Here is a 16576-nt window from a genome sequence, read left to right on the forward strand (position 1 = left end):
ATGTTACTTCCAGCATCTTCCATTGTTCTACTCTGGTGATTGGTGATGGGTATCATGTCGTCATTCTTTAATGACATCATTTAACAACAGATTTTGTTAACTAAAGCACTTAAAACTTCATAACAATATGCTCTTCTGCTTAATTAATTCACATCTCTATAGTTAGTATCATATTTTATGTATATACTTTAACAAATTGAAAATATAAAATTAATTTTGAATATACTAACAGTATAAAGTAATTTTATATGTATATCAAATTATAAATTGTCATCTCATAAAAAAACTATTTTTTGATTGTTTGTGAATATTTATCCAAAAAAATAAATATAATTGAACAACTATGTAAAATAATTTATATTATTAGAATATCAAAATTAAACTTATAAAAATATATATAATATCAGTGTAATATACTCAAGTTTTTAAAACTCATTTTTAATCTTTTGAGTAAAATGACAATTAGATTTTCGAGAATTTTAATTTTGAACTAATTAATTCTGGAAGGAAAAAATACGAATTAAATCCTCTACGATAACAAATAGTGGATATGTATGTCCTTTCATCAATAGATAATGCGAAATGAAACAAATTATCCATATATTTTGTTATCTACAATAGTGCGTATTATGTTATTGCCACATGAGCATCAAAACAATGTAGTTTTAGAAAATGAAACATTTATTATCTTCTAAATTTTCATATAACATTTATCAATTGCTTTCAATTTATCACGAATCTTATTAAAATATGTAAATTTTTGCTTCGAAAGTTATTATCTATACGACGATCTTTCATAAATAAATATGTCACAATACATATAAATACTACCATTAAATTTTACATGATGAATTGAAAGAAAGACATCACGTGTCCACTGTTTACTATCACGGAGGACCAAATTGGTACTTTTTTCTTTAGAGATTGATTAATCCGAAGTCAAAAATTTCAGAAACCTAATTGTCACTTTATTCAAACCCTTTAAGCAGTTATAGTAAACCCTTTTACATATATAATTGATCCTATCTAGGGAGATGATTTGGTTGCTATGATCATTGTAAGCCAAAATTGAATTGCAAAACAAGAGATTTGGAAGAGAATGGGAGAAAATTTCATGAATCAAAATGTGGCAGAATATTGAAAACTAAATGGGGTGTGTGTCACCATCATCAGACTATAGTGGAGACGGAATTAAGGTGACTAGCCAAAAGTCTCCATCCAATACAATAGCAAAACCATTTATTAATTTCTGAAATGATTACACAATACAAATAAATAATGGAAGGGATTGGAAGAAAATGAAATAGTAATGCAATGAATGTAACAACAGAATTCACTGAGAATGCAAAGAATACGAGGATCTTTAAGGCTTTGCATCCAGTCATCTTTTTTCCAATTCTAGTAGTCAGGTATATATTCTCATAACATTACTCCAAAATTTTGAAGCCAATCGTGGATCATCAAAAAGTAAGCTATTTAAGTAAGCTATTTTTTTTATGTTTTTGCTGAGCATCAATTATCACCTTCTCCCCAAAAATCCCATTGCTTGGTAAACATTATTGACAGTGGCATCTGCTATTTCTGATGCATTTCTAGCACCTTCTGCTAAAACTTCATCTAAGTAACCCGAATCGGACATGATTTCGTCATAGCGAACCTGTAAAAGTTGGGAAACCAAATGCCAACGAGTAAATTCTGGTTAACATGAACAAATATCACTAGAAGACGAAGATCTAGGATTACCCCTCATAGGAACACCTCAATAAACAACTCCTACTTTAAAAATAACATTATTCATTTAAAACCTTTATATGATGTTATCCAGACAACTTATTCTCGTGGAGTCACATTGAAATCCAACTTGGAGATTAGAAGTCAACTAATAAAAGTGAGGAATCAGTGGCTTCCAGTGGTAAACCAGTACAGACTTAACAATCATTGTGGAAGCCATAATAGAATATTAGCAAAGGCAACTTTTAATAGGTTAAACCTGAATTGGATGCAAATGATCAATCAAGGCATCTGTTAAGAGAATTTTGAAGGTGCCCCAGTTCATGTTTTGGCACTCCTGAACAACTTCCTGCATATAATCGCAACAAGTTTTGAAAGTCACTAATTACCACACCGTTAGAAAACATTTGTAATAAATACAACACTTTACATGGAAAAAGTAAAATATAACTTCAATTTCTCATCTCATAATCTGGTTTATAAAATAACTGCATAATAGGAGGAATTCTGTTACAAACTAATTCCCAGGAATTCTTTATATATATATATATAGGAACAAAAACAACAGAATATGCACTTCATCTGAGCTTTCTTTTCTAATTGAACCAAACTCTTCTGCTAATAGAAGATCACAAGCACAAACTTGATTGCATTACCAGACCAAGTTATAGCCATGTGGAAAGATTACGGAGTCTTAATTAAAATAGGCAGATACCAGAACCACTAAGAAGATATTAACAACTGAAATCATTAAAAATGCAATAAAAATATAGTGCATTTCTAACTTCTGACCTCTTTTGTCTTTCCCGAAATGAGCTGGTATATGGAAAGAAGATTGTTACATTCTGGCCTCTCAGGATTATCAAACTCCAATCTAAAAGATTTGCACATGTTTCACAAGGTGTAGCAGATCAGATTATAGAAGATGTACAACCAAGGATGAAAAAAGGAAGCATTGACAGATAACATCGAGGGGGAAGATTATCATATCATGAAACAGGATATTAACAATACTAACCCTGGAAATGCATCAGTTTTGCAACGTTTGATCTTGTTTGCTATAAGCTACATAAGAAAATAAGCAAACTCAGGAAACAAAGATCTTGAACGATACAGCCTATTAGAACATGCTTATATAGATATAACATCTGATCATATTCCATTTGCAATATACAAGTCATGCTCATCAATTCCACACATGAAATTCCCTCATATATTAATGCAAGCAGGTGAGAAAGAATCGTACATTAAGCAGTATGAAGATAAGCATAGAAAAAAACAACAGAACAAGTGAAATTTGTCTTAGGAATATGGCAACTTACATCTTTAGGATCAAGCAAATTGATTCTCGATTGATCAGAAGGTGCGGACTTTGACATCTATAAAATTGAACCCACAGGAAAAATCAGAACAAGCTTGTAAATCCAAATCAATAAATAATTTCGTTTGCTACTTGTTAGAACTAGATAAAAATAAAAATAAAAACCCTAAACTCAAGAAACGTGTTTATCAAGAGAAGCTTCTTTACTATCCAAAACAACACTCAATCTCTAACAATCTCCTTAATTCTCTCCTCTCCCTATTTTTATTTAGCTAAATCTTCACATCTAACTAAAGAGTACTTTAAAATGGATCCAAGTAAGTTTTCTTGTTGACTAAAGTTTGAGAGTGAATGAATAACAAAAAGTAAGGCCTGATAAAAAAAACAGGAGACAATCAAACAAAGTTATCAAATTTGCATACTCGTCTAGATAACAAATAAACATTGTTCCACAGTTCAATTGATATTGAAAGTAGGCTACCAACCTCCTTTAACTAATATCATCTAAGATTATGCTTTCTTTGAAAGCTGACTAAAACAAGTATAACTGAATACCAGCATGATGTACATACAAAGACAAGAGAAAAGGTCGAAATAGAAAACCTTAGAAAGGCCATCCGTTAGGGACATAATTCGGGCTCCAGCTGGAGGTATAAGGGGCTCCGGAACCTACATCCAGGAAAGTGCAGCTAATAAGAAAATTGCATTTTTAAATGTTGATTCATTGTCCCTTTTGATTCGGGGGGGGGGGGGGGGGGGTAAAGAACAACTTACTTTAAATATTGCACCACCTCGACTGTCAAATACATAAAAAATAAAAGGGTTAAATCAAATGTGAATTTGTTATTTTTTAATAAAAAAGAGTTAAATAATTCAGCAACCTTTGTATAGATGGTTCTTATATCCAATTTTAAAATAGTTCCCTACCCTCCTAATTTTTTCCACTTTCTTCCTCCATATAAGTAATTAACCCGTTCTGCTAAGTCACGAGTCAACTCCAAGTGCTGCTTTTGATCTTCACCAACAGGGACAAAATCAGACTGCAGAAGCATGCTGCAATTATAAGAATCATTCATATTCAATGTAAAATTAATCTAACACCACATATTCAAATAAAATTTTGCAATGATAATAGTGATTGCAGAAATTAACATTAACATGTTTACCAAGTATTATAAGTTTTAACTTCATGACTACAATGAACTAGATAATAAATTGGGCTGGGGAAAGAGTGACATCATAGAATTTCCAAATGGCAGTGTGTCAAAAACCACCTGATATAGAAGTATATCAGAAGCCATCAGAACAGGATAAGTCAAAAGGGCAACTCCAACTTCTTCATCACCCTACAAATCCAATTCCAAAAGAATCACTGTTAATTGCGTCAATGAAAACATACCAGCCTGCAATAGGAGAACCAATAACAAAACCATGATCTGCTTTAGTAGATACATTTGCAAAAGACAAGGTATATGATACTTCCATTGTTTAGAGATCATTGACCAAAAGATCAAATAGTTGGTGGCAACAAAAACTGTAGCAATGTCAAGACTAAAAAAGGCTGTAGTTTGCACAGTAGAGATATGATAAATTTGTTATTCATGACTGTAAGCTGCCATCTCCTAATTGGAAAACAAAATGGTATATGACAAATTTTTTATTTTTTATTTATTTCCCTAATAGTCACTAAAATTACATGCTTAGGTGACAACAGAAGTAATCGAATTAAACTATCTTACTTTTAGAAGATTAGATACATAGAACAGGAAAAAATGAGAAGTATTCAAAATGGAACCTAGGAATTCATACAGCTAAAACGCACCGCCTTGCGAGATTTCTCTTTGAACTGTATCATTTTGTTCAGCCAACCAATTGGTGTTGCAGAACTTAGCAACCACATTAATTCTACATGTGCCCGAACATGAGACTGTACAAAAACAGAAGCCTGTATTCACGAATAAATGCCATTCATTCACAACTGGACAGAAATTTCCAGCAAAATATTGATTACCAAAAAGCAGCAAATAAGAGTTGCAATTTACCTTAGAAGGATCCACTCCACATGCTAGATAAATAGCTGCAGTTGACCTTGAAGCCTTAGATAATTGTTGTGCTTCATAAGGTAATGTAATCTGTAGGATTAGATCTGAAACAATGAGAAATGGGGAAGATAACACTCCAAATCCTAAAAAACAAGACACCGGAGTGTTATTGATGGCACTTGATTACAAATGTTATTATCTCCGTAGGAAGTTGCCTTAAACTAATTGATCTATTTATGAAGCCAATGCTAAACTCACTAAGCCTCAGAAGCAACACAGATAACAGTGGGAAAAAAAATAAATAGAAAATTCACTAATTACACTGTCCATTCTTTTTCGATAAAAATAATTATTATACACCAACAATGTAGCACTATGAGGCCAGAGTTTAGCTCTAATAATAACAAAAAAGGCACAATAACAGCTCCATTAGGAAGCTTAGCAAGTTAACTTAGCAGCAGATTACATACCGCGTGGAGGTCTACAATGAAGAAAAGTGTATCATATGTATTCTGCAAAAAAAAATAAACAGAATGTCATAAAAACCAATCCAAATCTATGAATAACTACACAACAACCGAATGGAACATATATAACCTGAAGTGCAACCCAATTCTTGATGGCTCCAAAATAGTTTCCAAGGTGAATTGACCCAGTTGGCTGCACTCCCGAGACTACCCGTTTCCTGTTAGAGAGAAACAAGAAAACCACATTTTGACATAACCCAATTAAAGAGGAAAAAAAAAAGATATTTGAACTCAATTGAGCATTAAAATAATGAAACTAAAAAGAACAAAAAAAAGTGATTTTTACTTGAGAGGGGTTGGAGGAGTGATCGTGTCTGAAGAAGTAGAAGGTGTGGCGGTGGCAGAGGAAGTGCAAGAGCGGATAGAAGGGAGTGAGAAGCGAGAATGAAGGAGGGTTGAAGCAGCACACGACCTGTTTGTTGAAATGAAAATGAGAATAAACTGAGACACAGAAATATATAAATTTAAAAAAAGGAAGAAAAGAGAGCGTGTGTGTTTGTTTGTACAGTGAAGGAGCAAGGAAGCGTGGAGAATAAGAAGAAGAAGATGATGATAGATTGAGGAACTGAGAAACAACGGTGCCAGTGCCACCCATGTTTGATTTTTCGCTCACAACGCCTATCTCCTACTGTAATAGTAGAGTGCTACCCACCACACTCGCGCTTTTGAATTTTGATCCCATTAATATTTTTCAATCTTTTATGGTTTAGAATTAACTATTAAAAACTAATTATTTAGTTAATAAACTACTAAAAATACACTTGAATAATTTTGGCGCTGATTAAAATACATTTAAATTTTGTTATGAACAAAAATATTTTCAAATACTTTTAAAATACAACAAAAATATTTAACATTAGATATGTATTTCTTAAAAAATATTTTAGAGATTAAATTTTGATTTGATTTTTTTAAACATGATTAAAAAAATAAAATATTATTATTTTTAAAATTTGGCAATTTTTTCACTAAATATATATATATTTTTAAAAATATTATTGGTTGTTGACAAAAAATGTATACTTAGCGAAAAATTACCAAATTTTAAGAATAAAAAATATCTTTTTTTTTAAATTATGCTTGTAAAAAATTATATCAAAATTCAATTTTTAAAATATTTTTTGAAAATAAATATTTAATGTTAGATATTTTTATTGTATTTTAAAATTATTTGAAAATATTTTTGTTGATAGAAAAATTTTCGTACATTTTTGTCAACACTAATATTATTCGAGTACATTTTCGGTGGTTTATCTTATTTAAGATTATGATTTATGATAAGGATTTAAAATTTAAATTAAATTAAATCATTTTAAAAAAATTAATTGACAATGATTAGAAAAAGTTGATTTGCTAGTATTCTTTTTATGAAAAATAATTTAAGTTTTATATGTTTAATTTTAATATTGTAAAATATTTTATATTGTAATTTTTATTTTTTTATTTTTTTTTGTGATGATGATTAAAGATGATAAAAAATTTGTGTAGAAGTAAATATTAAATACAAATGAAAATTATCCGCAATGGAAAAATAAATAGGAATTTATGAAATTTTTTAAAATCAACTTGTCTACGAAAATAAATGGAAATGAAAAAGGGTAGATATATCTGTTTTATAGGAATTCGTTAAATTTTTGCAAAAACTAATTTATTAGAATACTATTACTTATTCTCTCTGGCACCACACAATTACTTCTCCGTCACACCCCATTAATATATGGTGAAATATATGGTAAATATGTTGTTTTAAAGATGTGCTATGTGGCCAAATCTGAACCACACATTCTAAAATCACACTTTTAACTTAAAAACGTAGCCCTTTACAAAGAAAAGCGTCACCTAATGGAAAAAACTAGTAAATTAGAAGATTTAAGAGAAGAAATAATTAATCTATCAAAATTAATAGATCAAAAACTAATGATCTTAACTAATGTCAATTGTAATGACACTGAATTTTTAAAATCAATACAAAACGATTTTTCCCAAAATCTTAATTTTACTTTAAGTTTTATTGAAGGAATTCAAAAACCTGAAAAAACTTATATTTCACACGGAGTTTCTAAAAAATGTTATCATGGAGATAATTATCCCCATCTTCATCATACTTTCAATCCACAATTAAATTCTATAATAGATATGCTTGAAGAAATATTAGTTTCTATAAAATTTCAGAAAAATAAAGAAAAAGAAGAGCCTAATATAATAAATAAAATTGAACAGATATTTGATAAACATTTCCAAAAAGAAATTCCTAAGAAAGAAGAAATCCATAATAAAATCGATACAACAAACCTAAAGGTTAGACCACCTCTAAAACTATGAATATTGATGAAAAATTAGAAGAAGTTACAATGCTTTTTAACAATTAAAAATGGCTCAAGAAGACAATTTTATGGAACAAGGTTTTCAGATTAAAGAAGAACCAGAAATTTCTGAAAGAGAAGAATACGTTTTAGACTATTCAAGTGATGATGAACCAGTACATCCAGTACAAGTAAAAGACGAAGCTGGAACATCTGGGAATAATGATCAAACCCAATTTAAATGGGAAACAGGTTTTGAAAATTATGCCTTCAAAAAAGGATTTATAAGCAAAAATTCGAAATATACTAAAATACCATCAAAATATAATCCTAAAATTCAAGATCTAGAAGGAGAAAAAATGCTTGATCTAGATTGCAAAAAGAACGAAAAAGAAATTTTCGAAGATTGGATGAACTCTTTTCTATTAGAAGCTTATACAAATCCAAAATTAAATGAATTATCTGAAATGGATATCTGGAATTTCATAGGTTTCCACACTAAAGGAACTATAAGAAACTATATGTTATCAATAGATAATAAAATAATAGAAGAATTAGCTGCAAAAACAACAGCTTATGATAGAATAGCACACATAATGAGAGTTCTATACAAAGAATTTTTTGGAAAAAATGTCATAGATCATAGAAAAGAAATTTCTGAAAAAGAGTATTTAGAAGCAAAAAATCATTTGGCCAATATTCAAATATTCGATCTATGCTATATAGAATCCTATATTTGTGAATATAGAATATATTATTATAAATTAAAAGAAGAAGATAAAAATCATTATCTTAACATGTATATCACAAAACTTCCATATCCTGCTAACGAAATTATTATGGGAAGATTTATAAGAGAAATAAATAATAAAACAATTGAAAATAATTTCGGTGGAGCAACATCTGCAATAAGAGAGGAAATAAAAGAACGTTGTATGCAAGAAGCTACTCAGAAAAGATTTAATAATATAATTAGAATTTGTTGTCAAGATAATGAGGAAATTCCTCAAAAATATGGTTCTAATAAAAATTTTCGGAAATACCATCCTTATAAAAACATTCAAAGAAAAAGAAAATATCATTTTAGAAAAAGAAAATATTATCCAAATTGGAGAAAAAAGAGATATTTTAGGGAAAGAAGTATCAATAAAAAACAAAAGAAATATTGCCCAAATAAAAAGGAAAACTGTAAATGTTGGTATTGCCAAGAAGAAGGACATTATGCAAATGAATGTCCAAAAAAGAAGGATAAAAAAGACCTAACTAAACAACTGGAAGTTGCAAAAACTTGTTTTATGGAACCTTTAGAAGAATCTGATGATGAACTAAAATATATTTTTGAATATGTCTCGGAAACAGACTCAGAAACAAACTCAGGAACTGAGTAATAGCGCTACATTTATTACTGTAAAAATTACAGAAAAATTTATTAATGCTTTCATAGACACAGGGGCAACAAAATGTTTTGCAAGTTCAAATATAAAGCTTAACTGGAAAAAATTAGAAAATCCACTAAGAATTAGAATAACCGATAAATCTATACACAAAATTAATTTAAAAGCAGAAATGGTTGAAGTTTTCATTCAAAATTACAGATTCATTGTTCCATCTATATATAAATTAGAATCTGGAATAGATTTAATTATAGGAAATAATTTCCTAAAGCTATATCACCCTTTTATCCAAGAATTAACATATATAGTTCTAAAAGCCCCATATGATTCCTCTTTAAATCAAAGGGCAAAATTAATAAAAATTCCAACTACTACGATAAACGAAATTTTAAAATTTAAAATATTTTCTATATTAGAAGAATGTTATTTAAATTTATTCTTCCAAATAAACATTCCTAAAAATAATCTTGAAACTAAAATAGAGCAGCTTTTAGATGAAGTTTGTGCCGAGAATCCTTTGGATATTAAAAATACAAATAAAGAATTAGTAAGTATTAAATTAAAAGATCCTTCAAAAGAAGTAAATGTTCAAAATAGAATCCCTTATTCAGCAAGAGATAAGGAAGAATTTTCGATAGAATGTAGAGATCTTTTGGAAAAAGGAATTATAAGACTAAGTAAAAGTCCTCATGCGGCCCCAGCTTTCTATGTTGAAAACAATAACGAAATTAAAAGAGGAAAACGAAGAATGGTTATTAATTATAAGAAAATGAATGAAGCAACCATAGGTGATGCTCATAAGCTCCCAAGAAAGGACTCCATCCTAGAGAAGATCAAAGGAGCAACTTGGTTTTCATCGCTCGATGCAAAATCAGGATATTGGCAACTTCGTTTAGACAAAGAAACAAAAAAATTAACTGCTTTTACTTGTCCAACAAAAGAGTCAACAGGAGTATTACTCTACGAATGGAATGTCTTACCATTTGGACTAAAACAAGCGCCAGGTATTTATCAGAGATTTATGGAAGATAATTTAAAAGATTTAAATGAATTTGTTCTAGTTTACATTGATGATATATTAATCTTTACAAAACAAGATAAAGAAGATCATCTTCAAAAATTACTAATTGTCTTAGAAAGATGTAAAGAAAAAGGTTTAGTCCTTAGTAAAAAGAAAGCTAAACTAGCAAAACAAGAAATAGAATTTCTCGGATTAATTCTATCTACTGAAGGGAAGTTAAAACTTCAACCAAATGTATTAGAAAAAGTAGATTTATTTCCTGATAAAATGGAAGATAGAAAACAATTACAAAGATTTTTAGGTTGCATAAATTATATTTCCGATCAAGGATTTTTAAAGAATATAACAGACTATACTAAAAACTTATTTTCAAAAATAAGTATAAAAAAGATTTGGAAATGGGAAGAAAAGGATAGCCTGCAGATTCAAAAAATTAAAGAACTTTGTAAAAATCTTCCAGAACTTTATATTCCAGAAGAAGATGACTATTTAATAGTAGAAACAGATGCTTCAGACAAGACCTGGTCAGGATGTCTAAAAGCTAAAAAAGCTGAAAAAAGCTTGAATAAAGAAAAAGAATCACTAGATTCTAAACATTCCTCAAAGGAATTACTATGCAGATATATCTCTGGAACATTTACACCAACAGAACAGAGGTATACCACCCATGAAAAAGAAACTCTAGCAGCCATAAAAACTATTAAGAAATGGAGGATTGATCTACTTCCCAAAGAGTTTACATTACGAACAGACTCAAGTTATTTAACAGGTTTTATTAGATATAATCTACAAGCTGATTATAATCATGGTCGTCTGGTAAGATGGCAAATATTTTTATTACAATATCCAATTAAGATTGAATACATTAAAGGAAATAAAAATATTATTGCAGATACATTGACAAGAGAATGGAGTTCATTGTCAACACAATGAATCAAGAAATTCAGAAGCTTGAACAAGAGCTTGAAAGGTGCAATCACTGTCAGCAGCTAAGAGCTCAAATTCAATCCATTAAGAAGGCCATGGAAGCCATGAAAGTAACCCAGCAGGCAACATTACCTGCTCCAATACCAATGTTGGCAACACCATCAGAGTTCAGCCAGCTAAGCGTGGTGGACCAACCAAAAATTGAAAACATTTCTGAAAATAAAACTTTGGCAGAAATAATTAAAAAATCGACTCAGGACAAAAAATATTATGTCATTTATAATGGCCCAATGAAAGGAGTTTATGATGATTGGGCAAAAGCAGCCCCATTCACCCACCAGCCCAAAACTATTCACAAAGGAGGATTCTTGACAATAGAAGAAGCAAAAGAATCCCTCAGAGAATATGAAGTGCTCCACCCAAAGCAAATTCTAAGAAGAGCTGACAAAGCTCCAACCCAAGTCCAAAAGACTCCAGTCCAAGTTCGAACAGGAATGCTGAAAAATATTCCCACAAAGGCCGAAATAAATGACAAGAAAAGGGTCTGCAGATCAAACTGTAGAGAAACCCTTAATCTGGTTCTAAACTGGACTCTAGACAAAAGAGCAATATTGGGATATTATCCCATTAACAAAGAACAGCTAACAAAGCTGGTAATCTTCCCAGAGGCTTCACCCTCTGATACATATCAGTTTTTCCAATACGGGTTAATTGATACAATCCTAATTTTTGACAATTTAAATATTATTAAAGAATTTCCTGCAGGTTTTATAGATGCAGTGAAAAAATTTAAAAATATGATTGATACAAGAGAACCAAGGGATATATCCCTAAAATTTACAAGTAGTCAGCCAATCTTCAACGAAGAAGGAGAATGTTTGATCCCAGCATTTCAAGTAGTTTTCATGTCAGTCTTTCCAGGAGATTTTCAACCGATAGAACAAGTTCAAGATCTATCAATTTATAGCAACGAAGGAAGATTGGCCAGCACATTGGCAAGGGTCTTCGAGAGAGCCCAAAAAATAAACAAAGAATCAAGAACAAGAATAAACTACAAAAGCAGAAACACGCTAATTGTTTCTAGTAAAAGAAACCAAATTGAATCAAGAGAGATGAGACTCCTAGTAGATTTTGAATCAGCATTTTACAACTTTTCTGGATTACTGGAAAAACTTCCTGACAGGATAAGGAGGAATCTATGCCATTTACTAAAAGACAAAGAAGACCATAGGTGCCAGTTGTGCACCTCAGAAATGTCTGAAGAAAGCAATAATGCCGAAGACCCCACCCACGTGGGAAAAGAAGAGGATGAGACATCCGAGTCATCCATCAACATTATTGTAGAATGACGTAAGAGCTTACGTCACAAAAGCACCAATAATGTAGTTGGTGCAAACTAAGTGCTCAGTGACGCATGCAATGACGTCACAAGAAGGGTAAGGATGGGATTTGTCCATCAGACCCAACCATTATAAATAGAGTGCTAAGTCATTTGTTAGAGGATCAGAAGTCAGAAAGCAGGAAGCTTAGAGTACTCACAGGCCAGGAGGGCAAAGAGGAAGTAGCTGAGGCGATTCTGGAGTCTGATCCATTAGAAAAATAATTCTAAACTCCCCTCTGGAGTTAATTTGTAAAATCTCCCCTCTGGAGAAAAACACCTATTGTAAAATAACATTAAATAAAAAGTTCATCTCCAGAAAGGTACATCTTCATCTCAATCTTTTTATATTATGAATTACTTAGAAGATTTGGAAATAACTGAAGAATCTGATTATTATAAAATAACTGCTTTACTTGATAATGAAAAACAAGCTATTTTAAAATCAGAACTAGATCTCAAAGCAAATGAGAATTTTAAACAAAGCTTTTTAAAAGAAATTTTTAATAGAAAGAACATAATATTTTATGGAAAAATGCAGTTTGAAGCACCTGTAAAGATAGAATCTGCTAATGGAGAACTTGAAATAGCTCTAATAGATGAAGAACAAATAAACGAACAAATAAAGAAAATTAAAGATCAACAAAAAAGATCTAAGATCGGATGGATTTATATTAGTACCATCCAAGTTTTAGTAAAATCAACATATATGAAAGGAATTAATTCACCAATAAGTTTAGCAATCTGTGATAAAAGAATTATTGATCCCACAGATCAAATAATTGGAATTATTCACGGAAATCTGGCAAATGTAAATGTTAAATTTAATACCCATATTGGATATGCTATCCCCTTATCAACAAAGAATTTTGATAGATCCATAAGCCTAGCTTATAAGTTTCATAGACAAAGTTTAATGGAACAAAACGACGAACCTTTTTCAATTACATATGCAATAAACTATGCATTAACCAATAGTCATCATAGTATAGAATTTAAAAACAAAGAAGGAATTTATATTGATGATTTATTCCAGAAGGTTGTTAAAACTGAAACACCAAGGCGCAAACCTATTGAAAAACCAGTTTTATTATTAAGAGAACCATCAAGAAAATCGTGTTCCTCTAGTTTTCGAATAAGAGAATCTAAAATCAATAGTCCTTTAAGTTTATCCCATTTAAAAAATGATGAAAAAGATTCTGAAATAAGAGATTTGACAAAAAAGATTGAAACGCTAAATGAAACCTTAAATAACAAGCTATGACAATAAATAAAGAAGAAATATATGTGTCTTATCAAAATAAGAAACAAGAACTCTTTGAAAGAGAAAATCATTTGAAATATTTAAGGTTTTCTGAAATAAATCAAAGAGCTTTTGAAGCTTTAGTATTATCTTATAATAATTTGAAAAAAGAAGTCGAAGAATTAGAAGGAATAATAGAATCTTTAGAAAATAACAATGAAGCTTTGGCAGAAGATGCAGAAATTTTAATATGAAGGATTTTCAAAAAAGTCTTATTTTCTTTAAAAAAATTAAAAGAGATATGAAAACAAGGATAATGGCTATAACCATGAAAATAAGAAATTTGGCGGCTGAATCTTCAGATTTAGAAGCAGAGATCAAAAAGGTATATAAGAAGATAATTAAAACAAGAAAATTAATGCAACGTTTTAAAACTAAAAAATCAGTCAAAAATCTAAAAGAAAATATTAAGAATAAACAGATTTATCGTGCTCGTAGATTGCATTATCTGCATATACAAAATATGATTGCATTACAAGCTTTTGAATCAAGAATACATGTTCAAAATATTCAAGTAATACAACCTTTACAGGTTGAACCCCTAGAACAAGTACAAATTGAATCCGAACAAGATTTACAAGTACCTTTATCACCTTTACAAAATCCTATAATCTAAAAAATATATAAAATGCCTGGTATAGCAGTTCAAACGCTACAAGATTTAAAAAATAGTTTAGATTTTCAGAAAAGCCAAAAAAGATATTATGAAGTAAGATTACAGAATAGTAACATTTACACAAGAAATAGAGAAGAAGTGGAACAATTCTGTAAAAATTGTATAGAATGTATAACAAGAGAAATAGAAAATTTGCTAGAAGAAATAGAAGAATTTAATAATGCAAACCCAACCCAAGAAAGATATTTCAAAAAACTTAAAAAATTGGTATCAGAGCCTGGTTAATGATTAAGGGTAACACTTTCCATTTAAGTAACACTTTTAGTGACACGCTTTCAAAACCATAAAAGACAAAAATCTTTAAAAATGCATCTGTACACTAGATGCCCCCTTAATATATTGAGGAGAAAAGCTTAGTATACAAGCGATTAGGGCTTGTAACTATTACAAGTTCATTAACGCCTAATCCACTAAAACGCGCTGCAACTTCTACGTCATTTACACGCGCTATACAAAGATCTCGCGTTTGTATAACTACCAAATTTAAAAGATTTGTTTCCTTCTTTGTTTTCTTTCTTTTCAAATTTCATCGTTCTTCTTCTCGCACGTCTTCCCCTGATTTTTCGATCGTTCTTTTCCTTTCCTTTCTCATTGGTTTGTTCTTCGTCATTGACGTTAGTTTTTCTCTCTGTAACTCCAGTTTCGTTTTGACATGGTGTATTTATAGTTTTTGACATGGTGTATTCTGCAACCTCTCTGTTGTTGATGACCAATTTATTCCGAAGGTTGGAATGACCTTTACCACCCTTGAAGATGCTGGAAAATTTTACAGGAACTATACCAAGGTTGTAGGTTTTTCTACAAGAGTTCGGAGCACAAATAAAAAGGAAAACGAGATTAAGAATCAATTGATTACATGTAGCAGAGAGGGAAAATGAAACTCTCATAGCAAAGACTCATTTGATAGGAATTGGAATGATTTTCTGCTAAACTTTGGTCTTGTGGACAACAAGTGGCTTTCATGTAGTGTTGGGTTAAAATCTGCAGCAGAGGTGTAAATTTAATTTTTTATCAGGTGTATTTATAGTCTGTGTTTGGGTGTATTATGCAGATCTCTATGCAGACCGTCATATATGGGTTTCAATCTATCTGATCACCACTTCATATTATAGTACCTGTAAATCAGACATTTTGAATACACCAGAGAGAGTTTAATTAATTTTGGACTTGTGGACAACAAGTGGCTTTCAGGTAGTGTTGGGTTAAAATCTGCAGCAGGGGTGTAAATTTAATTTTTATCGGGTGTATTTATAGTCTGTGTTTGGGTGTATTATGCAGATCTCTATGCAGACCGTCATATATGGGTTCCAATCTATCTGGATCACCACTTCATATTATAGTACCTGTAAATCAGACATTTTGAATACACCAGAGAGAGTTTAATTAATTTTGGTCTTGTAGACAACAAGTGGCTTTCAGGTAGTGTTGGGTTAAAATCTGCAGCAGAGGTGTAAATTTAATTTTTTATCGGGTGTATTTATAGTCTGTGTTTGGATGTATTATGCAGATCTCTATGCAGACCGTCATATATGGGTTCCAATCTATCTGGATCACCACTTCATATTATAGTACCTGTAAATCAGACATTTTGAATACACCAGAGAGAGTTTAATTAATTTTGGTCTTGTGGACAACAAGTGGCTTTCAGGTAGTGTTGGGTTAAAATCTGCAGCAGAGGTGTAAATTTAATTTTTTATCGGGTGTATTTATAGTCTGTGTTTGGGTGTATTATGCAGATCTCTATGCAGACCGTCATATATGGGTTCCAATCTATCTGGATCACCACTTCATATTATAGTACCTGTAAATCAGAAATTTTGAATACACTAGAGAGAGTTTAATTAATTTTGGTCTTGTGGACAACAAGTGGCTTTTAGGTAGTGTTGGGTTAAAATCTGCAGCAGAGGTGTAAATTTAATTTTTTATCGGGTGTATTTATAGTCTGTGTTTGGG

At 30.7% G+C, this 16576-nt stretch overlaps 1 protein-coding gene across 1 annotated transcript; it reads right to left on the minus strand.

The window, feature by feature from the left end:
• Positions 1 to 1137: 1137 nt before the first annotated feature.
• On the minus strand, positions 1138 to 6293 carry LOC130944042 (tryptophan--tRNA ligase, chloroplastic/mitochondrial). The gene is made up of 15 exons (XM_057872168.1): positions 6128 to 6293; positions 5908 to 6033; positions 5692 to 5779; positions 5565 to 5606; positions 5095 to 5184; positions 4875 to 4997; positions 4327 to 4398; positions 3980 to 4092; positions 3827 to 3848; positions 3656 to 3721; positions 3054 to 3110; positions 2750 to 2796; positions 2524 to 2605; positions 1991 to 2080; positions 1138 to 1657 (listed from the first exon to the last, which is right to left on the minus strand). The coding sequence occupies exons 1-15, from the start codon at positions 6214 to 6216 to the stop codon at positions 1520 to 1522; spliced, it is 1245 nt and encodes a 414-aa protein (XP_057728151.1). The 5' UTR covers positions 6217 to 6293; the 3' UTR covers positions 1138 to 1519.
• Between the last annotated feature and the right edge of the window lie 10283 nt (positions 6294 to 16576).

This window comes from Arachis stenosperma, chromosome 8 (genome assembly GCF_014773155.1).
Source record: "Arachis stenosperma cultivar V10309 chromosome 8, arast.V10309.gnm1.PFL2, whole genome shotgun sequence".
NCBI lineage: Eukaryota > Viridiplantae > Streptophyta > Magnoliopsida > Fabales > Fabaceae > Arachis > Arachis stenosperma.